Source organism: Mycteria americana, chromosome 8 (genome assembly GCF_035582795.1).
Source record: "Mycteria americana isolate JAX WOST 10 ecotype Jacksonville Zoo and Gardens chromosome 8, USCA_MyAme_1.0, whole genome shotgun sequence".
Classification (NCBI taxonomy): domain Eukaryota; kingdom Metazoa; phylum Chordata; class Aves; order Ciconiiformes; family Ciconiidae; genus Mycteria; species Mycteria americana.
In genome coordinates, this window is record NC_134372.1 from 30,094,122 (window position 1) to 30,117,518 (window position 23,397).

At 38.3% G+C, this 23,397-nt stretch overlaps 1 protein-coding gene across 1 annotated transcript in view; it reads left to right on the plus strand.

Moving 5' to 3' along the window:
- SLC12A4 (solute carrier family 12 member 4) overlaps positions 1–23,397 on the plus strand; it is a 51,287-nt gene that overhangs the window by 6,324 nt on the left and 21,566 nt on the right. Inside the window, exons 2-3 of the mRNA XM_075510593.1 lie at positions 14,649–14,743; positions 16,936–17,067. Of these exons, the coding sequence (XP_075366708.1) occupies positions 14,649–14,743; positions 16,936–17,067 (227 nt within the window). The remainder of the gene's footprint in view (positions 1–14,648; positions 14,744–16,935; positions 17,068–23,397) is intronic.

The window sequence follows — 23,397 nt, forward strand, 5'->3', positions numbered from 1 at the left end:
GCAGCAAAATTGAGGAAAACGTTTTTGCATGCTCTTCAATGTAAAGTTTAAATTTGCCTTTTGCTCTAAAGTTCTATGTAGGATGGAACGTAAGGTACTTTGCAGCCTCATTGACTAGGAAATGTAGCCAAACATATTAAATGCTGTTCACTGAAGTTAAAGAACAACAACAACCTTGAGGAAGATCAAACTTAGTGATCACTGCTTTCTTTTTAAGTGCATGTAACAGAATGGGGGACACCCAGTGCCACAGGGAGAGAAAAGCTGCATTTGGCGAGTTTCCCCTTCCAAGACCAAGTTAAAGATTTATACCTGTTCTTGACTATGATGTAACAAATAATTTAGTGTGCAGACTGATTTATATTACAGAAAAATTGCTATTATCACCAATATGTGGGAGCAAGATTTATTTGATCAAAAGGTTTGTGTCTTCAACCTGTTGGTTCAAGGTTTTTCTTTAAATACTTTGATCTGTGACCTGAACGACAGAGAAGAAAAATGCACCATTTTAAAATATGGTCTAGCGCCTGTTGGAATTACATTTTAGAGATGTTTCCATTGTCTTCGGTAACCTTTGAATCGGAAATTTTGAATCTGTTAATTGCACTAAGCTGATTCTTATTCTCACAGATAAGAAAGTTTCAGTATTTTTTGTTGTTTGATTTAGTAAGACCGCTTTCTTAATTACTAGTTTTCAATAGGCATCTGTTTAAATGATGCCAAGTGATCCCTTAGCAATGAGTAGTACTGTTCTTGGTCTTTCAGTTGAGCTGCTTTGGATGGTTTCTTTCAGTATACTTGGATTTTGTCATGCATGGAGAATCTTTCACAGGGGCTGATTGTATGAATGCTAAGCAAACAATATCTTCTTTATAAGCAAGCAAAATAATGAAATACCGTACACAAAAAATATTAGTCTTTTAGCAAAATTGAATACTTGACATACATTTAATATGTTATGTCTTTAAATATAAAAAGTCCACATGACCAGGAAAAATACAACTCTTATAATGCATGTAGGGTAGACTTCTCTGGCTTTTGGATGTGATAGCATTTTCTATACTGGTATGTGGTACAGGTCCCCTTTCTTCTGCCATCCTCTGCACACCTAATTGGAAGTTATTTTGTAGGCTGTCTACTGCCTATTTGTCCTCAGTGGCTCTTATTTTAAACATTGTTTCCCGAGTCTCAAACTGTCACTTCTGAACCATAAAAAGAAGTTACCAGAGTTAATGGAGTAGCATTTTTTCCTAATAGGTCATGTAATAGGGCATTAGATTTTGTGGTAGGTGTTAGGTTTGGCCTGGAAAAGACGACTGTTTACTTTCCAGCAGTCTTAATTCATGTCTAAGCAACAGAGGTATAGGTTAGAACAGTTCTGGGAATACATTTTTTTCAAAATTCTTGTTGCTATTAAAAGGTACTTGGTGGAATTTTTTCTTAATCATCTTTTGATCTTCATTCTGCTCTGTAGGACAGAGAGGTGGAGTTCGACGTGCAGAATAAAGTGCTAATTGCCCAAAAAGAGCTTTGACTCAATTAGCTTATGGATGAATGGGGAAGGTTGATAACTTGGCAGTTTTGCCAAGTTAGCTATGGTTTGCTGACTGGAGGCAGGCTAAGACTTGTTGGAAATGTAAATGAAATGGCATTTTGCTGAGCAGAAGATGAGAGGCCAGTGCCAGGCTGGGCTGGGCAGCTGGGGCAAGGGGTGAGGGAGGAGATTGCCGGTACTGGTGAGGGGACAGTCATCATCCCACCTTTGTATTGGTGGTTGCAGTGCTCTGACAGGAATCCGGGAAGCTCATTTGCTTAGGGCGTGGCTTAGCAACATTTCCAAAGGTATTCAGATTCTGGGTTTGCCTAATGTCCCCTGGAAGTTTGTCCCACAGGTCCGTCCCCTTGAATCGAGAGTGCCTGATTTGCCCCCTTCTCCCAGCTCCACCCGAGTGACCTGCATTGTCCTACAAGCCCAACTCTTTCATTGACACGTGGTCTATAATATAATTGGGATGTAATCCATCGATTACTTTGAAAATTAGAATCAAAGCTGGAAGCTGGCTTGCAGGGAACTGTAGCAGAGATTGTATAACAAGATCCTGGGAGAGGAGAGATGACGCAGAGCTCTGTGTTTAGGGCAGAGGCACGCTGTACTATGTATAGGTTCAAGCTAATTATGCCTGAACAAAACTGTATGTGTTTTTTTTTCTACAGTCTAATTGCCAGCCTTCATTTTCATCTCCTACCAGTAGCCAGTGATTTCTTGTGTTTATCTGAGGGATTTAGAACATCGTTCAATCATTACAGATACCTCCTTATCATGAAGCAGGCTAGCTCATCCAAACTTTTGCCTTTCACTTCCATGTCAAAGTGAAAAAAGGATTTTTATGGTATGCCATTAGAAGCTGCCCATTTGCTGAGTTGGAGTAACTCCTAAGGAGGGCAAACTTGTTGAGACATGCTCTTGCATACTTTACATTGCTGATTGCTGCAGTAAAACACAATTTTTATGCCCTGGAGTATAATTGTTTTTCATAAAATTATCTATAGCAATGCTACTTTGTGTAACGACCCTGTCTCTTCTTGCAAGCTGAGTAGCCCGAGCCTAGTTACTGTGTGCAAAGTCCACCTCTGGATTTCCATGTAGGAGGTCAGATCTGAGTCAAGACTCAGAGTAATTCAAGAAGATGGTGTAGCTGCTGCTGTCTCTGATGGAGGACACCACATTACTGTTTCTCCTCTGCCTTCTACCTTTGCATTCAGGAGCTTTGCTTTCCTGATCCACTTCTAAATAATAAACTGAAATCACTTTTACTACTACTTGCTATACTATATATTTGTATCCAGAGCTAATGCAAAGGACAAAGGTAGAGGTTCTTTAATAGTCTTGCGGGTCTGATTTAAGAACCTACTGCTGCTGAATATTTTTGGCTTTCTCCTGCTAAGGTTTTCACTGTCCAGTCTGTGATTTTACAATATGAAGTGCTCAGCAGCAATACCACTTGTCCGTCTCCCCCCAACAGGATCCCTTCCTTTCCCTTGATTCATATTTGTGTTCTGCACCCTGTACTGGGACATGATCTCCAGAGCACAGCTGTTTTTAGAGCATCACAAGCCAACCTTTGCCAACCTTATCCAAATTCAGTTCCCACATGGATATAACTTATATCTTGGCTACTTTGCCTAAGCAGACACAAACCATTCACTTTGGATGTGGCTCTATGTTCCAGAGAATGCGGTGGCAGTGTCAGGCATTAATTTCAGGGACATTGCAGCCAAACATGAAGGGAGGTATAGTTGAGCTATGTTTGGTAAATCCCAATACTATGTAACCAGACAGTGGGATGATCATCTGCCTTGGGTTAAGATGTCTTTTAGTATACGTGCAGGGAGCTTTAAAGCTGTAAGTCAAGGCAACACACAGAGAATAATTTAATTGCAATATTTTGCCTTTGCCCTTTTAAGACACTGTATTCTGGACTTTGTGGTAGAAACATGTTTAGTGTGTAGGCTCACCGTTATATGTTCCTGAGTTTCTTCTGACTTAGATTCTGTTGCATGTGCTTGATTTAATTCCTGACTGGTGGAGCAGAAGACAAGTGATCTCATGTTGCCCATTGCTCCTGGAGCTTCTGTAAGCTAATGTGCTGTACTTATTTTGCTCTGATGCTCTTGCAAACTGATGAACTCTTTTATCATCATTTTACAAAGCCACTGTCGCTTCTCCAGATATCTGACTTCGTCTTGGTCTGTGCTGTGTGTTGCACAGTGTGAAATTATTTTGTGCTCTTTTGGAAGACCTGTGAGCTCTTTAGAAACGTGTGTTTGAATATATGTATTTCACAAGTAATGTGGTTTGTTGCTTATCATGTGCAATGTCAGAGCGCTCTCCACCCTCTAAAATGTTCAGTGGGATGGAGTGACTTCCTTTGCTTGGCGAAGTCTCATGCTGACTTGTACTTTCTTCAAGTATTATGACCAGAGTTACAGTGAGTTTTGGCTGTTTGTAGCACTTCACGCGGAAAGGTCAGCTCTTCATTCTTGGACTATATACAAGCTTAGCTGTTTTTTGTCTTTTTTTTTTTTTTTTTTTTTTTTCCCTTTCCTTTCTATTTTCCTTAGTTAAAAAAAAAATCTCTAACACACATTTTCACATGGAACAAAGTACTTCTCAAATGTAAGAAAAATCTGATATTCAGCACTTTCTATTTGAGTTAACTGAAAACTTAATAAAACATTCAGGGCTTCACAATAAGCTGTAACCGATTACAGATGTCTTTCTACGGTCTTCCAGGAATGGATAGTAGATGTCTGTTAATGTACATTGTATAGTATGCAATACATAGAATGTACATACATTGACATTTTCAAAGTAATTAAACCTCCTTTTTCTATTATTTTCTGTATGTCTGGAGATATTAGGCTGGTTCATGTCTCCTCTATTTCCACTTGTTCCCTGTAGGAAGTTTTTAGAGCTGATGGCAATATTGACTTACTGGTCACTGTTCCCATCTGCTTGTCCTCACTCCATGGTTTGTGCCTGTACAATTGTTTCTTTGGCACATGTTAAGCTGGAGAAGGGAGCAGATATGTCTGAAATTGTGGTGTGTGTTGTGGGGGTTTTTTTGGAATTTGGATTTTTTGTTGTTATTCTCTCATCTTTCTTACTCCGCAGCCATGGTCAGCTGAACAGGTATAGGGCTGAAAACAATTTTCCATATTTGGTATCAGAGAGAAAGGTGAATTGAATATTGCATGGAATCTGTATGCTGGTCTCATAGATGTATGTTGCTGTCTCTCAGAGAAAGTGAGAACATTTTACAGCAAGGTAAGAGGCTTCTCCTGAGGCAGGGAAAATGCTAGAATGCTTCTCCCTATATTTTAATACAGGGAGTGCTGTATCTGAGGTGCCTTCACGCATGTGAAGGGACGGAGTGTCAGGGAGGATAGTCGTGAGAAATTATTTGGAGTCGTTCCACATGAAAGAACCTCTGAAGTGGATTACAGTGAAGTACAAAGGTTGTTTTTATAGTGTTTTTTTCAGCTGGCAATGACAGGTTATATTATGAAAGCTCCTAAGTGATGTGAGTTCCTAAATCCAATTTCTCAAAAGTGACTTGGCATCTTTAATTACATAGGCATTCTTGGGGATTGCACCTACTGTATAATGTAGATAAGCCTCAGTGCGGTATGTGCTGATATCCAGAGGACCTCCTTATGAATGAGCAGAATGGAGTGGCTTCTGGTAATTATGAAATACTTAGAATCATTAAGTTAGTATTTATTTATGTATCTTATATAAACCTCCATTTCATCATGCTGATGCTTTTTCTTCTTTTTTGTGATCTTGCATATGATTTGTCCATTAATGGGTAATCATTTTAAAAAGTATTGAAGATGGAAAGAAATACATCACTGTTTTCACTTGAAAGCTGAAATGCCTGGAGGGCTAACGTCACAGAGCTATACTTTTCGTAGCATTAGCAGGTTTAAAACGCTGTCTGATTCCACACTCAGCAAGCGGGAGATCTGTGGCACAAACTTTCCTGAATAAGTGTGCAAACAGCTGGCAATGTGCCTTTTAAATGTGGCTGGGTTTGGATTTCACAAATAGCATTTTCAGTAAGATCCTGACATTTGTGTATTTTCTCAGTGTTGAAAGGATTATAATGCCAGGATTATATTAGTGTCGGCTTAGCTTTCTGTAAGAAACCCTTTTGCTTCCTGAAAGAGATCAGTCCCATTCAACATTGCAGCCAGCAGTCAGTTTGTCAGAGGAGGTAGAAAAAAGTTCTTTTGGGAAAACAATATTATTAAGCTTGTCTGATCCTCAGGACTTCACAGAGAAGACAATTACTAGAGCATGTACTAAGAGCAGAAAGAAGAATAATGGTAAACCAAATTACTGGAAATGGCAAAGAGCTATTGCTAAAGGGTAAGTACGTCATGTTGATACTAATATCTACAAAGGATTATAGTGTTCTGAAACTATCAGTGTATCTTAACTGAAGAATAAAATCATTGCGCTTTCTGAAACACAGGATTATTAAATTGCTAAATCCTTTGAGTTGTGTAGTATCAGTCAGCTTGAATGGTAAAGCTGTTCTCTAATCTAGTTTTGCAAAGTACAGTAGAAGTTTGATAGTAACTTACACACATTTATCTAGGAATAAATCAAAGATCTGTGCTTAATTGTACACTTAATTCTGTACTCTGGTGCAGCCTAACTGTTGCATAGGTTGTTGTCTGGGAAAGCTTTGGCTGTTTCTTTCATGCAGAACACAAAACAAATGCAGTCTTTAGAACTCTGACGTGTTTCAGAGGAACTAGTATATTATCAACAATACAGCATTTAAATTTACTTTTTGGTAAAACTGTGCTTTGTTTGTGTTACTTTTGTAGACGCCAAAGCTGTTGCTGATTATAAATATGTACATGGTATCTGCATTGTAGTGTGTAATTAATTTTAAGAAGCACACCTTTACTTGTTGGATAAAATTCAGTAAACTCAAAACTTTAATGACAGTGTCAATTTAACAGTGAAGTAAATAATGTTATGTATTAGTCTTAAAATGGTGAATGAACATGTTATATTCTTAAAATACCCATGAATGTCAATAGTTTGGCCTTAAGCTACCGTTTCTGATGGAAGCGTGTGTCTGGGTCTAGCATGTGAGAGCTCAGTGTTGTCAGTGTAACGTCAGATAGTTTGAGCCTGTGTTTAAAGTACAGAGGATCTCTTTGCTGCCTAAAAGCTATCCAGGTAAAGATCTGTCCTTTCAATCTGCTATTCTTTCCTCACATACAGCCTTATTGTTGCATGGGTTGTTATGTAGTGCAACTTTGGCCTTTATTTTCATAAAATACGGGATCAGCCTGGAATTTACAGTTCATGCTTTCTGCCACCTTCAGTGAAAAAGACCTGGTAGCCCAAGGTCTTAAGTGAACTGGCATTAACAGATTTCAGTTAGTTATTTCATTACCGATGCCTAGTTTGTAATGTGAATGAGTTTTATCTAACTAGATGCAATGCCATTTATTTCCTGTTTCTCCTATTTCTGATGTAAATATAACACTCCTGATAAAAAAAAACAAACCCTTCAACACCTTCCCCCCAGGCCCAAGAACTTAATAAAGTTTTCAAAATATTCTGAGAACTGTTTTTTCTGAGCTTGGAATGTCACTATCAATCTTTTGCTACTGTAAAATAATGAAATTCTCATTTTCAGTTTTGAAAAAACTGGAAGTTAAATCTTAAATCCTGACTTTCTGTTTTTGCATGAGAAAAGTGATTTGGATAATATTGACTACTTTGTAGCTAAAGTGAAAATAAGTATTCCTCACGAAGAGACTTGTGATGTCATCTGCCTGTTCTGCTGCCATAAATAAGTTTGTAATCATAATTTTCATTTCAGAAATGCTTCGTGTTTCTGGCTAGCTGTGTGTTGTCCATGGAGAAACAAACAGTTCTAATAGGCTGTCCTTTTTTAATTATTATTATTTTTAAATAAGATCTCTACTTTGGACTGTTACTGACATTGGATTAGGATTTTTGCGAAGCAGTTGAAAGTGAGTAATTTAAGAGAAGAAGCAATATCTGATTTCTGTTTATGAAATTTATAGATAATGACCTCTGCAAAAATATAATTGTAAAGCGAATAATTTGTTATAGTCTTCCGAATGAAGCAAGAAAGAGGTTTCATAACAGTTCTGAGAGTGAATAAGAGTTTTGTTTCTCCTAGGCACATGCGAGGAGTCACATAAATAAAGTATATAAGCAGATTTAGAATGTATTTGAGATCAAATCATCATCTACGTGTTTCTTAGGTTATCTTAATATGACAGTCTCTTGATATACTTCAACTATATTCTTAATGTTTTGCTGCTGAAATGTGGAGATATCGGGGTTCTTGAACTACTAGGAAAGGCCAAGAAACTTGTTTAGAGTTTTCTGTTCTTCAACAATACCCAGTTCTGCAAAACTTTACTGCTGGTGGCAATGAGAAGAACGTTATCTGCAGCCTTTTGGAGGGAACCAAGTTTTATCTCACAATATGAGTGCTTGGGAAAGTAGTATCATTGTTAACATCTGGAAAGTGCTTTCTCAAGAACTGTGTTAAAACAGTTTCTTTTGTAGGAACAAACAAACCAAACCCCCAAAGTGTAATAAAAATGGATGTGGACAGCTTTTTATATAAAAACTTAAGGCTGTGAACAAATGTCTTCAAAAATAACGTTGTGACTAATAAAATTACCTGATTATGCAAGGAAGAAATATTTTACCTGCAAATAACTTATGTTTGCAGCAATCCCACTGTTCCTCTAACTTTTTTTTCCTGTAGAATACTTATCTTGGGTGTATTCATTTGCTTCTAGGTCTTGTGAGAACAGTAAGTGTAGCAAACCTATTTTGCTTTTGTGGTCAAAAAATCTAACTGAATGCTGGCCTAATTACCAGTTGTGTAGAAATCTGCAGAAGATCTTGACACATGAAAATCTGGAAAAGCATAAATAAATCGGAACAGAACTAACTAACTTGCTTTCCAAAATGGGATAGATTTTGCATACCTTAAACCATCTATAAATTAGATTTTTGTTTAAGTTAGGCTCTCTTTAGAGGTAATTTGCAGCATGCCAAGAAGTGTGTACAGGAGAGGCACTCCAGGGATCAGCTAATTGGGCTGTCTCTTTCTGAGTAAAAAGCGAGCCTGTGTGATTAGTTGAATATAACTGCCTGCTGTTTAGATAGCTGAAATTAGGTTAAAGGAAGCCCACAGCAACTGTTTGGGTATCAACTCTTAATTTCTAATCTTAGATTCCAGTGTTATTTGTAGATGGAATATCAAAAATATGAATGATTGGGGTTTTCTTATTACTAAAAAAAAGTCTAAGATCAAATAATGTTCTCTGTCCATGAAAATGGCTCAGTTTGTGCCCCTAGCTACGACAGGCTTTGTGGCCAAGTGATGCTTATAAAATAGTGTCTGAATGACAAAAAAAAAGTGGTGTTAGCTGCCATACAGTCTATTTCATTACAATTTTTTTTTTTTTTTACTGTGGGGTACACAAAGGAGTCTGTACATGCATGGTACAATTACAAGTGAGATATTAGCTCTTCATGCTGCTCCAGAAATTAAATTACATTGAGGGGAGGAGTATTGGGCTGTCCTTTGAGCTGGCTTTCTAGTAAATATCTGCTGTTTGTCAGTTATAAAGAGGTAAATAAACCAATGGGTTTCTTTCTTTGTCAAGCCTAGCATTTCAGTTCTAACCCTGATTTGTACTCTGATTCACACTAAAATTCTTTGAAGAAATTTAGCCCCTCAGTTAAGATTTAGCTCTTGATACTTCAGGCAGGGAGGATTATGGCAACTCTGTATGCTGTCATCACAGGCCATAGCCGTATCTGGAACTTTGTCCAGCTTGCCTGCCTAGCAAAGCATGTCTGAGCATCTGTGTGTTCCTCTTGAGATACTATGAGCATGGTGTATGTGCCCCTACCAACTTGCATTTAATTAGCTCAGATATATGCCTGTAAAAGCGAAGTGGCATAAGTTCAGCCTGCTTGGGATTTTTTTTTTTTTTTTTTTAGTGTTTTAAGCCTTACTGCAGCATAATTAACATTGCTATTTATTTTTCGCTTCCCCTGTTATCTATGCTGGCTAGACTAAAGCTGGTCAGACTATGTCCATCTGTGCCTTCAGCATGCCTTAACTTGTCAGGTAGTTCTTCTCCATAAGAACTAGGTGAGCGCTCTCTCTGAGTTAGTCATGTCCAAATGGAAAGATCTGAAGTTGGTTTAAGATGTATTAATTTCCACTGATTTAACTGAACATGATGAAGTAGGGGAGTGGTGGTTTTCTTTAAGGGAGTTCAGAAACTGACTATAGAGGATAATAAAAGCTTGACAGGTCGAGTCATGCAACCACTCCTGCCACCTTCTCACAGAGATGATTATTCTTTTAGTAATCTGGCTGAGTAGACTTTATCACTGTGAAGCTTCCTGGTCTTTCTTTACGATAGTCTCACTGTGCCTAATTGTTCAGCTTTCATTTATCCTCACTAATCTGTCTTTCTTATAGTTACTTTCATACATGAGTTTTGTCTGTAATTCTCTCTAAATTCTGGTTTTCATCCCTCAGTTACTAAAAGAAAACACAATGGCTTGCACAAAAGACTTGCACTTGGCCTGCTCAAGCAGTGACACTGTCTCTCTCTGGCCTAATCCCCTTCCAGAAGGAAAGCAGTAACGTGAACACTGTCCTCTGTGTTCTTAATTTTTTTTTTTTTTTAAGTAAAGACAACATAAAGCTTTTGGAGAAGAACAAAATAAAACCAGTCAGTAGAATATCAGCTGCAGTTTTGCCACAGTGTTTTTTCTTGGCAATGAGATGAAAGTTAGGCAAAAGTTTGGACATCCATTTATTGCTTTTATTCTGTCTGCTGGGCTTGTGTGTTTGCATGTATGGGAGTATGCACACTTAAAATTTTTAGGTTTTATTCCATGGACCATCTTTGATGTTTTATGAAACTCAGGTGATCCACATGATGATGAACCTTGTTCTACAGACCTGTGTCCATACCTGAGTAGGGCAGCTCTAAAAAGTTTAGGGAACTGTGGTGGAGATGTTTAGGTAAACTGTATAATTGTAGTGGTGGCTGCAAATAGAATTATTTGGTTTGGAAGAGAACATTTTATTTCTGAAGTTGGTTTAAGATGTATTAATTTCCACTGATTTAACTGAACATGATGAAGTAGGGGAGTGGAAATAAATATGTCTTCATTATTGAAAGATAACGAAGACTGAGAAGCAATGAAACAAGTGAAGAGGAAACATTAACCTACTTGGAACATAGCTTGCCTGCCTCAAAAATGAGATTAATTAGGGACTAAGGCAAATAAATCATTCTCTGTTGCAGAGTCTATAGCTCCCTCTTTAAGAAATGTTCCTTGCAAAACAATCTTGCATGATGAAAACTAACACCACATAGCTACTGTCCAAGACCAAAGACTTGATAACTAAGATTGTGGAAAACTGTATGCATGTCACAAGATGGTGCTTGCCCAGGAGACTTCATGCTTCAGAATGTAAACTGTCCTCGTGTGAAGCTGGGGCAAGAATTCCCTGGGGTAGCCTTCTGAGGTCACCTCTGCTCTCTTCCAAAACTGGTGGAGATAACATGCTCTTCCCATGCAAGTAAGTCTCTTTGAAGCTGCTGATATTGCTCATTGGCAGATGGAATATACTAGACAAATTTTTTATTGCAGTACATATTATATACTGTGCTGCAGTCCGTTCTATTCTGTCAAAGTACATTTGTGATTCTTGTTGAGGAAATGGTCATCTGCTATAGGTTTTACTCATTAAATTGGAAACAGAATATGGAAAGAGAGAAGATGAGATGAATGCTTTGATGCTATGATTTAGGACACGTCTGAAAAGTAGAGATTGCACCAAACATGCAACTGTGGTGAAGGTGATTTTGACTATCATTTAATTAGCTGTATTTAACTTAGCAATGTAATACTCTTCTTGAATCAGCACACATCTCTGCAGCACCCAGTTCTACATTGTAAAGAGCTTGAATATAAACTTACACTCCCTTGCTTCCTGTTGAAACTGTACAGTGTTTGAGAGGAGGTTTAATGTGGCACTTCATTGGATGAGTAGAATCATGCAGTTTGAAAGTTTGCTTTTATTTTTGCATTGTCCACAGTAATTCATCATCCGTATATGCTTTCAGGATAATGGAGCTAGTGCTGTGAATGTGGTAAAAAGCCAGCTGTATTTCTCTCTCATCTGAACTTTTACATAGAGAGAAAAATGTGCCCTAGCAATTGCAAAAACAGTACTCTTTTTCCAATCACTAGTTCTGCTGATTTTTCTATTGCAATTTGCTTTGTTTGGGCTTCCTGCATGCAGGAAGATGTATAAAGCAAGGAGCCAAATTCAGAGGGAAAGTCTAAAGGGAAGGAATTGGGTGATGCTTGAAAATGCAAATGGAGAAAGAGAGAGGAGCTGGAAGCTCTTTTTGAAAGAGAGCTTCTGAAGAGACCAATTGTGGAAAAATTTACTGGAGGTAAAACGAAGATGCATCTAAAAAATAATGCCAATTAACTTGAAGATTTATCTTAAGTCAGTGGTCTTTGTCAGGCTCAGAGAGATGGTATGAAGTAATCTTTCCTAACTAAGGATAGGTTATACTGATGACTGTAATGAGAGGCTTGGCATTTTGAAAGAGCAAAACAATTGTCATCTTATATAAAAATCTGAGATTGAAGGTATGACTTATCTTGACCACAGCATGATTTTATACATAAAAAGGGTGAGAGCTTCTGTGAGCATTACAAGTAAAGGAAGGCCCCTTACACTTTTTTGAGACAGTGGTAAGCTGCATCTGTAAGGTCAGGTTCCTGATGGAAGAACAGGGAAAACTAAGACAGCAAAGAATTGATTTAAAAATCACACAGTGATTAAAAAAAAAAAAAATCAGTTTGATTTTTCAAACATTCAGTTACCAAAGCTAGTATATAGGAAATGAGAAAACAAAACAAAGTTACTCATGATCTTGCTGTGTTGGGTTAGTGTAATGATGAGAAGATACTGCACAGACCAAAGTCTTGAAGAATCAGGTAGACAGTATTTCTGTTGATGTTGTCGTCATCATTTGCACCTGTGTCCAATTTAATGCATAAAACCTGTATGGCAGATAACTCATTTCCTCAGCAAAAATTGCAAATGTACTTCAACCACAATAGGATAGAATGGACTGCAGCACAGCTTACAATACATACTGCAACAACTGATCTTGTATACTACTCCTGCCAATATAGAGGTAACAAATACAGCAAGCAAGTAGTTTTTGCAGATTTTTTTAGTAAACATTTACCTTTGCTGAAGTTGATAAACATTTTATTTTTATGCTGTGTTGCTAAGCTTACTGATATTTTTCTAGCGGTGCAAAAAATTCTACAATGTACAGCAATGTGAACATCTCTTACATGTAGGTGGGGTCAGCAAATAAGCTGAGCCCACTTCTGCTAATTAACATTTTGGTGTTAGTTGTCAGAGCTGTGAGAAAAGCGATAAGCACGTAAACACAGCAGACTGCTATCTACAAATATTTTTGGTCAGCTAAGTGTTTCCGTCTAGAAGCTTAAAAAGAACTCTGTTGTTTGTGAATATTGTTTTCCAGCAGTTTTGTTCAAAGCACCTGTGAGCAGTTTCCAGCAAATTGTACTTCTTCCCATGCATCCCTTCCCCTCAGTAAGAATAGTAGTGAACTTTCTCACAATTTTTTCACTTATAGCAATTACTTTTGTAACAGTGTGGTATATGCTGATCACTGTATGTAGGGGAGGAGTCTTCTGTTTGCCTGTTAGGTTCATTTTGTAAGTTGATTCAGATTTCAAAATGCAGAGATACTTTCACTTCAATTATATTAAAATAATTTAGTGTAGCCTTGTTGAATTGATTACCTTAATCATTGAAAATATGCACCAAAAAATCCAGCTGTTGAATCTCTTGCTTTTTATGTATTCATTGTGCAATGCTTGTTTAACTTGCAGTATTTTAATTTGAGATAATCAGTTTTTTCTTTCATTTTAAATTTCTTTAGTGGTTACTTTTTTGTAAATAGAAAAAAAAAGCATTCCTTGGATTGACCCTTTCTTAAGGAGATACTCTTGGAAATCTCTTTAGCTTGTATTGGCTGAAAGAGTAGGGAGTGAAGAGTTACAGGCAAAAGAAAGGAATTTTTGTTTGTCAAGCGGAGTGTAATGGGAGCCGCAAGTCCAAGAACTTCTGAATACTGGAATCAATTTAATCTTTTTAATTTTTTTCCCCCCCTTCCAGAGCTCATTTTATACTATAGTGTCCTTTTTTTTTTTTAAGTTACTACTTATTACAAAAAGCTCTACTGATCTTCCATGTTATCTTTTTTTTTTTTAACATTGTTCATTGCATATGTGAATGCTTTGCTTTTACTGTACCTGATGTTAGGTTTTAACTTAAAAGCATAAGAGGAGTCTGAAGAATGCACAGTCTAAATGTTCAAAATGCAGTAAGGGTAAAGGTATCATGAAGTGAGCACGTTTGGTGTCTAGGATTAGTGGGCATAGTAAAAAACCAAACAACAACAAAAAAACACCAACCAAAAAAAAGGGGGGGGACTTTGGTTGATATTTACCTGTATTGTAATAACAGAATCTAGTCTTTGAATTGTTCAGTCTTACTAAATCTACCTAATCTGTTTGGACATACTGCTCAAAAGTTGCTCTTAGCACTAGTAATGATTTCTAAGTGCACAAGAACTGTCTTTTCACTTGTCACTGTTCTATATAAGAAGAAGGTATAAAAGGCAATATTAGAGAGTAAAGGCACAGATAGTGTTGTAGCTGTGACCCTACTTGTAAATTTTACTTTGAGGTGACTTTTTATTCTATTTTAATGAAAACAGAGGAGCAGAAGTAGAAATAACTCTCAAGGTAGATGAACACCTCTGATATTGATAACATTGCATAACTCTAGACACTAAAAAGAAACAGATTCAATTGACCAAAGATGTTTGTTCCCTATGGTTTTTGTCAAGGTTACAAAGTCTGTCTTTCTGCTCTTATCAAAATCTGCTTCTTTTTTTCTTTGCAGGTCATGGCAACCATAAGGAAAACAGTCCTTTCCTGAACAGTTCAGAAGCTGGCAAGGGAGGTGATTACTATGACAGAAATCTGGCCTTGTTTGAGGTAATTTTGAACTGGTTTTCATACTTCTAATGTGATTTGTGTTCTTCCAAGGTGGGAGAGATTGAGCAGATCGTATTAAGTGGGAGACAAAGCACTGCAAAGGTCCAGGCAGTGGGTCAGTACCTAACTCTCACTGCGTGGCAAATCTAAGAGCCATTGGTGTGTTTAGGGTGTTGGTGTGTTATGTCTACAAAGTAGCAAAATATAAGGTACCAGAGGCGACCTGTATAATTTAAATAGTGGAGCTGTGGCACTGTGGGCTGATCAGTGTGGAAAATGAGCATGGGCTGATTTACTATGTTAAGGACGACCACGTTATTCTGTAGGAGAGTGCCTAAATTCAGGTACTCAAATTAGCCTGGGTATCCTGTATTACAACTGTAGTATATCAGTAATACCGTTTTGGTTTGGCCCCCCCCCCCCCCCCCCCCCCCCCAAATGCTTTTTTGTGGGTGTATGTCTGTTGTCCGACGTACCCGTAGGCAGAGGTATCCTGTGTGATGAAAAAGCTCAGCTATTATGACCACTCGGGACTGTGAGGCAGAGAGGTATGACTGTTTCCATGTGGAAGTAAGGAGGACCAGACTCTCATGTGGGAGGCCAGTTGGAGCCACACCAAGTCCAGCAGAATCCTCCTCTACATCCTCACCTCACTGGCACTGCATTAACTGCAAATATATCATGGCACGCTAAGACCAAGTTTCTAAAAAATGTTTTCCAAAGCTCAGGTGCTGGGGCATGGTGCAGAGAGTCTTTGTGTGGCTCTGCAGCTGCTTTCCAGCTGGGCTTCCAAGTTACAGCTTCACAGCAATACTGGCAACATGTACCCAATGTTCCCCATTCTGGGAACTCGGTGTAGGGCAGCCTGAGCTGGCTCTGCACCCCACCGGGCTGGCTCCTGCAGAGTTCAGCTGTGTGGCATGGAGCCTGGACACATATAACTAATTGCTGCTAGATAGGAACTCACTGTGGAAATGCTACAACCATGTTTGCAGGCAGTGTGCTTGAGCTAAAAGACTTTGAAGCATGCTCCTAGATGTGGTGTCTCTTCCCTCCAAGGCATAGTAAATCTGTGATCAGCATAAACTCACTTGCAGATCATGAGGAGTTGGCCATTTGTGGCGTGGCTGCTGCTAGTCACAAGCCCGCCTTTTTTCATGAGCAGTAACACAGTACCACACCAGGGCTGCAGGCTCTTTCTGTGGTACTAAAGTGGAGGAGGAGCAGGTAGCATCTGAAAGGCCATGCTGCTCAACTGAACAGGAAGCATGTGTTGCCTCAGCCTCTTTCTGGAAGGAATCATAATCAGGTTTTTAAAGATGTGAACTGCAAGTGAGATTAGGGGAAGGAATAAGAAAAGGGACATTTAGGGTCAGTTTCTGCCCTGAGGTACAAAGCACATAATGCTACTCATCCTCCCAGAAACTGTTCGTCATGGTACATGAAGATACGATAAAACTCCAGACAGTGAAATCTTTCTTAATCTGTTTTTATTTCCTGTGTAGAAAGATGTTTCTCTTCACCATGCATTACTTACTGTGCAATTAGACATGTAAGACATTTTAATTTCAAAGAGAAAGGGGAAGTGAATGATTTTGTTCTGATTTTTTTTCTTTTTCTTTTTTCCTCTTGAACTTACTTTCAGAAACAGAATTTGATGGGATGAATGTAAAAGCGTGAGGCATCCGTATGTGTGGCTTTTGGGATTTTTGTCTAGATCCACATAAATTAGGTTACATAGTTTGAAAAATGTGGTAAAATTAACAGAATACATGCATGCCTACAATGACCGGAGTTTAATCACTAAATATCTGATTTATTTGGCAAGTTGACCTTTTTCAAAGTATATCTGTTAATGTAAGTTGACATTAGAGATACATGCAAGGTACACGTCCATTTTCTTACAGTCGCAAGGCTCAGACTTCTTTATTGCTGTAATTCATGTTTTTCAGCACCTAAGGGGAAGGGTGCAGACGTGTTGGCATAGCCTCTTCCTGCCAGATTTACCATCCTTTCAGAAAATTAAATCCTCTCATCAGTGGTTCAGGCACAATGAAATATTCTGTCATTCCGTGGATTATTTTCCTGGTGTGTTCCCTGGCAGCCTCAGGCCTGCCAAGGAAGGTGTGACCCCGGCCACTCTCCATAAATGCTGTGAATTGCAGAAGTTGACTAGTCGTCTTTTTCCACAGGAAGAACTTGATATACGACCGAAAGTGTCATCTCTGCTTGGCAAGTTGGTCAACTACACAAATCTTACCCAAGGTGTTAAGGAACATGAAGAAGCAGAAAGTACTGATGGCTCAAAGAAGAAAGTATCAAAAGTAAGTAAAGATTCTCTCCATGGCCAGGTGATGAACGGGATGATTCCATATGTGATTTTTGGGGAGCTGGACTCCTTTCTACTTTATCTTAACCTCTGTCAGGAGCCATGACAGTGTTGCAAAGAAATAACATGGAAGTCTGTAGGTAACCAGATGTTACCAAAGAATTGGGGCAGATGTAGTGGTTAAGCACTGTGCACTACAGTGCAGTTACATACACTTGGTATGGATTTAGATAAGGAGGATAGGCTTTTAGCAGTGAATCGAATAAACAACAAAACAAAAACCCCAGCTTTTTCCTAGTGCTGTTTTAGCTTCCCAGCAGTATCTGACACATCTCCACAAGCCTGGTAGGTATGACACAAGACTTGCAGGAGACAACACCCTTCTAGAGTGGTGAGCGGAGGTCAGATTGGACACCCTGGGGCAGCTCAAGTGTCATTCTGGTGTTAGGCACTTAGGCAACTGAATTCTGCCCCAAAGGATCTGCATTTAGATGGTTAGCCCATTTGGGCTGGCCTTGTAATAACTAGGTAGAAGGTGGGGTTTGATTTCTCTCAGGAAGGCTATGTTCTAACTACTGCTTTTGGTGCTCTGGCAGTCAGGCAAGTGTTTCAGTTAGTGCTACACCCTCAAGTGGTATGGTTGCATTTTATGGCACTTGCAGGCCTGTCGGCTTGCTTGCAAATTTTGTCAAAGGAAAGTTTTCAAAAAAACTAAGATAGCACTTAAAATTCTACAGATTTTCTAGTACTGCCTTGTCAAAGTTTGAGCCATTTCAGAAAGAGATGGCAGTGATAATGTTGAAAAACAGCACGTTGTTCTCAAAGAGAATGCATGTCGCCCCATGCTGAAAGCTGGATTCCAGCTCCCTTACACTCCAGTTCCTTACCTAAAACCTCCATGGTTTTACACTGGCGTTAACAAAGTTGTTTAATCAACATGTAGCTTAAAATTGAATTTTATCTGAGACCACATGCACTAAAGTGCTGTAATATTGTGGTTAATATGACATCATTACAAGACTGAGTGAAGGTCGTCTGGGTGCAGTAACTGTGTTCTGGCCCTATAAGCTTACATTACAAAAGTAATTTAAACATTTTAACTCTGACTTTCTTTTGTGTGGTACTTGGTGTTATACTAATTGCTGAGTCTATCCAAAGTTTTTACCTTCACATTACTAATATGAAATGTCAACTGCATCTCTGTTTTAGCAGGCTTTTGGTGAGAATGACGTCAAGCATCAGCTCTTAATATGGTGTTATTGCATAATCTAAAATAATTTTCGGCTTTTCCTATCAAAAGCAGATTGATTGTTACCCCACCAAAGATAGAATGGAGGGGGATATAATAGGTACAGTCCTTACGATTTTGAGAAAGTCCTAATTGCTTTTGTTGTTTATTTCCTTATTAGTCGCCTGACCAGAATACTAGGGTAAGATGCAGTCTGATCTGAAAGCTTGTCACTTACTCCTCTGTTGGAAAAAGAATGGCGAGAATTTGGTGATGGGTCTGTAGTGTAAAGTTGGTTAAAGCAAATGCAGTATAGCTTCATAAGGTAAAAATGGGGCAAATAACAGGAAACTGAGAAGTCATTTTAAATCCCTGGTAGAGTAACATGTAAGGCTTGGTGTTAATATTTCTACATCTAGGTGTGATTTATGTAAACACTTGCATAGTTTCAAACTGTTTAACTGCCATAAACAAGGACTGTTGTCCTTATTAAAGCTATGCTTCTATGGTAAAATAGAGTTTGGGCTTAATACCTAGGTTGTCCTGAATTATGCTTGGTTATGGAGAATTATACTGAATTATGGTGTCCTAAAAACATGTGTTTGCAGACTTCTCAGATGGTTTTTTTTAGAATGGGTTGGGTAACCATTCCAAAAGTGACAATATCATCCTGTGTTAATATCTCAGTATTTTCTGTGTAAACTCTGCAGTGAATCTTTGCCTAACATGTCTGTGTCTGGGATAAATTACATCAGCTGCAATATCATAACTGTAGTTTGAATTTCTTCTCCCTCTCTTGCCATAAGCAATATGAAATTTTAAACATCTTGCAGAATATAAGAAGGTTGAATATTAACTTCGCCAATAATTATAACCATTAAAAACAGGAAATTCAAAAGCAGTAACTGTACAATGCTATGGACTGAAGGTGTTTAGAAACTATTCAAATGGGATTCTTCTACACATTTGTTTTTAATCATCTTTGAAGTATAAATCAATTCACTACTGTTACCTTATCCTTCCATTTGAGCATTAGTACAGAATCGTGAATATCCACCCCAGCATGATAGCAGGTTCTGTTTTTAAGTGCCAGCATTGTTAACTGACTCATTGCTGAATGCTATACTGGGTACACTCAGCATATACATACCCAGCCAGTGTGACAAAAGGTAAGCTGCCTGTCCTGATGTGTCACTTACTGGAATTGGCAACTTACAGGCAAGATTTGGAGCAAGGAGGGTGAGCAGACTCTATGTGGTATTCAAAAATTGAATTAAGAAAGCAGTCCTTTCAGTAAATGAATATATAATTCTGTATCTGAGCAGGTAAGATGGATCTCTCAGTGAATACCTTTTTGATGACCTAGCACACCCCTGCCTGCCAAATCGTATCCATTCAAATAAAAAAAAGAAACCAACCCAAAAAGAAACCACAAAAAACCCAAGCCAACAAAAAAACACAGGCACAAAAACAAGAGACAAGGCAGTTGTGTGCACATGAAGAGGCCAAATCTCTGAGGGGCGGTATCGAAAAAATGAGATCTCTCTTCCAAAGTTTAAGCTTAAAGGACTAGAGAATGATGTACTTCAGCTTGTGGAGATCATTGTAGAAAGCAGGTGCTTTCTACAGTGACAAGACCAAAGAGACCTGAATGTTCCCACAAACTCTGGAAAATACATTACGTGACTATCCCCCTTCTAATCTCTTGGAATAATTGCTGCAGAGTTTGTGGAAGATGCAAATGAAGATCAGGAAAATTTCAGTACAAAACAGCTTCATATAAACATATTACCCTGTTTCAGCATTCCCATTAAATATTTTTTTATAGTAGCATTCAGTGTTAGATACACATCAGATAAAATTGATACTACTCCATGTAATAGGGTAGAAATTGGGTTGCTTTTTATCTTTTCTAAATACAGTCTTGTATTAAAGTACTTAATAGACGGAGTGCTATAAAAATATCCCCTTGTCATGACTGAAAAAATTAGATTAACTATTTTAGTTCATGTATCTTTAATAAGGCAGTTCATTTCTGTGCTGCTGTCTGTCCTCATGCTACAGAGCAACCACAAGAGCTGTCATTACTCATCAATGTCCCTGAGCCCTGCAGCCAAGTGCTTTCATAACCCATCATGCTGCCACAATGGAAATAGTGTCCTTCAGACTCGGATCGATATTGGTATCAATTATGTGTCTGCAGCTGATTAGAGTGAACGGAAAGATGATCTGCATCACTGAAATTGAGACTGTTTTTGAGATTTTTCTGTCCATTCTTGGTTGATTTAAAACAGCATTCTTCAAAATGTCTTTGTGTTTTATTTCCTTTATGCAGCATGGGGTGTTTAATTTTTTTCATTTGGTAGCTGTTCAGACTGAGCCTAATACCTTTCTTATTTCAGACTGCATTCTGTTGAGGCTTCGGCACTGGTTTAATATCACTCACTGATTATAAGATGCTATAAAAAAGGGTCAAGTCACTGCAGATTACTGGTGTTAAATATTGCTGTGAACAAGCTGGTTCAAGTAGTATTTGTGGATCATTCTTTCATACCAGTATTTTTATTCCACAGGGTAAGAAAATCCAGAGTAAACTCTTATGCCTGAGGTACACTTAGTAATGCTGTGGCTTGGGTTTGTCTGCGGGCAAACCCAAGCAGACTTAGCATTTCCTAGGCTGCTCTGCTCTGCAGTAGTCTTATAACTATACAATTAATGCGCGATTTCTCTTCCTCTGTGGCTGAAGTTAGCTTGTAACTTGATATGCATAAGAGGCCACTTAAGAGGGAGGGGGAGAAGACGGTGAACAGTAGAGCAAAGCTGCAGGGGCCACTGAGGGCAGAAGATAGGAAAGAGTTGAGCTAAGGTGAATTCTTATAAAAAGGAAGCAGGTTTTGGGAGGTGTGTAAAGGGCAGGCTGAAAACTCACTTGCTTTGATAGTGCTTGGAAAACTGTCATATATATATAACAACTGTGCTCCACTTGCTTCTCCTGCATAGGAGCAATAGGTTGGGCTTCTTTCCTCTTCCCAAATGCCGGTTTTGACAAACTCTTAGAAACTCCTTTACCTCTGAGATACCCACGCATCTGATAAATTCACTTGATGCTGGCTGCTGGGTTCAGAGATGTTGTGAGGGGGGTGACTGATGGATGAATGGTCACATAGATAATAAAATTATGTGGAATGTCTCTTTAAGAGAGGCAAAGAGCACATTAATGTGACAATAGGAAGCCCTTATGCAGGGCAAAATCTGCCCAGTGCCTGGTAACATTATTTAGTCCTTTCTCAGTTAATGTTTATGCAGTTGAAGACACAATGTGAATCAGATGAAGGTGTTTGAATCAAAAGTATCTAAACCTCCCCTTCTTGAGGAAACAGGTACACTATAAAGAATACCCTGAGAAGATCCTCTTCTGCTGTAGCATTGGAACAACTCACTTAAAAATCCTTACCTTACCCTGATCAGGATACTTATGTACAAGTGTCATTTCTGTTAGAAGACAAGAGTTCTTTTTGTCCTTATACATAATCTTGACAAAGCTGATCAGGTTAGTTGTACAGGATGGTAATTTTCCTACAAATGGCAGGTGACGTTTTAGGGATTTTTTTCTGTACTGTGGCACTGGAACAGCTGAGTAACAGCTCTCTGGCCCCATGCTGGTAGATCTCATAGGGTAAGTCCATTGCAAAGCGTCAGCACGTGGCTCTGTTGCCCACTTTACTTCAGGAGGTTCACCCGAGTTGAAGTAATGTATGGGGACAGTCTGGTTGGTCTGATTTTAGCTGTAGTCACACAAGGACTTCAAAGCTGACTTCAAAAAATTCAGGCAGCAATTCCTGGCATTTATAACACAGAACTGTACAGATCATGTTCTTAGGCACAGGTTTTTTTCATCTCCGGCAGGGCTGATTCCTAATGCAGATGAGGAAATTTCAAATTGTAACATGTAGTTGCAAGTTGAAGCACTAAATTCCTAGGTTGCTTATTTTGACCTGGTGACATTATAACCATTTGATTTTTCTAGGGTTTTGCTTTGTGTAATAAAATATACTCTTGACTTACCTTAGGTAACTAAATTTTTCTATAGTGAAGACAAGGCATGAACCAAGTTTTTGACAGCCATTTTATTGCTTTAAGAGTAATATGCTTGTCTTAAGTACCATTGCTTTTGATTCATGACTAATTTGTCTATAAGGGTGCATGTTACCTATTTATTTTTGCATTTAGTTAATGCTGTGTGGAGTCAAATTTGAACAAGTGTTGTCACCTCCCTTTAATATCCTTCTCATTTAGATGATTGTTCATGGGTTTCTTTAAATACTGTCTATGTTTTGGAATTCAGGTTTATTTATAGAAAGAAGTATGAAAAGGGATGAGCTTTTGAGAAGTTACAGTCTCTATTCCCCCTAGGTTTCAGCATTCTGTATAATTTTAAATGCCAAAGAAAAGCTCAGAAAGCAGAAGCAATGAAATGTCTTGGCATGAAACCACAGAGAGTTGGGACTCTGAATTGCTGCTAGTGCCAGGTGTGCTGATGCAGGGAACACTTTTTTGTATTCCTTGAATTAAAACCCTTATCAGTGGCATTTTGATATCGTTGTTTTGGATCTGACTATCCTCTGACAATAACTATTTGGGCAAAGGAGAATTCTACAGGATACTATGTTGAATGCCAGTCATGTGCAGTTCCTGTGAAGTCACGTAACTAACTTGTATTTTCTCAGTCACTGTCAAAAGTAATTCAGAGTCTGATGCTAACATTAAACATAAGAAAGGTAGAATCATTAGTTTTACATGGAATGTATAAAATGGAAGAAAATAGATTATGCATGTCTCCAGATTGCTTCCAAATCTTTTCTAGTTGTAACATCACAAAGGTATGTTTTCCATGAAACTAATTTGTAAACTCTGGGGAGTAGGGTAGGATCTGTCTTATTCAGGGTCTGCAGCACTTCACAGGTTTCATGCTAGAAACTCTGTGGTTCTACAATAAAACAAATAGATGTATGTTCTGTTGTTAGTAATTGGTGTTGAATGCTGAGTATAATTACTTCAAATGTGAAGATGTGATAGGGTCAGCATTTTGTTCAGAAA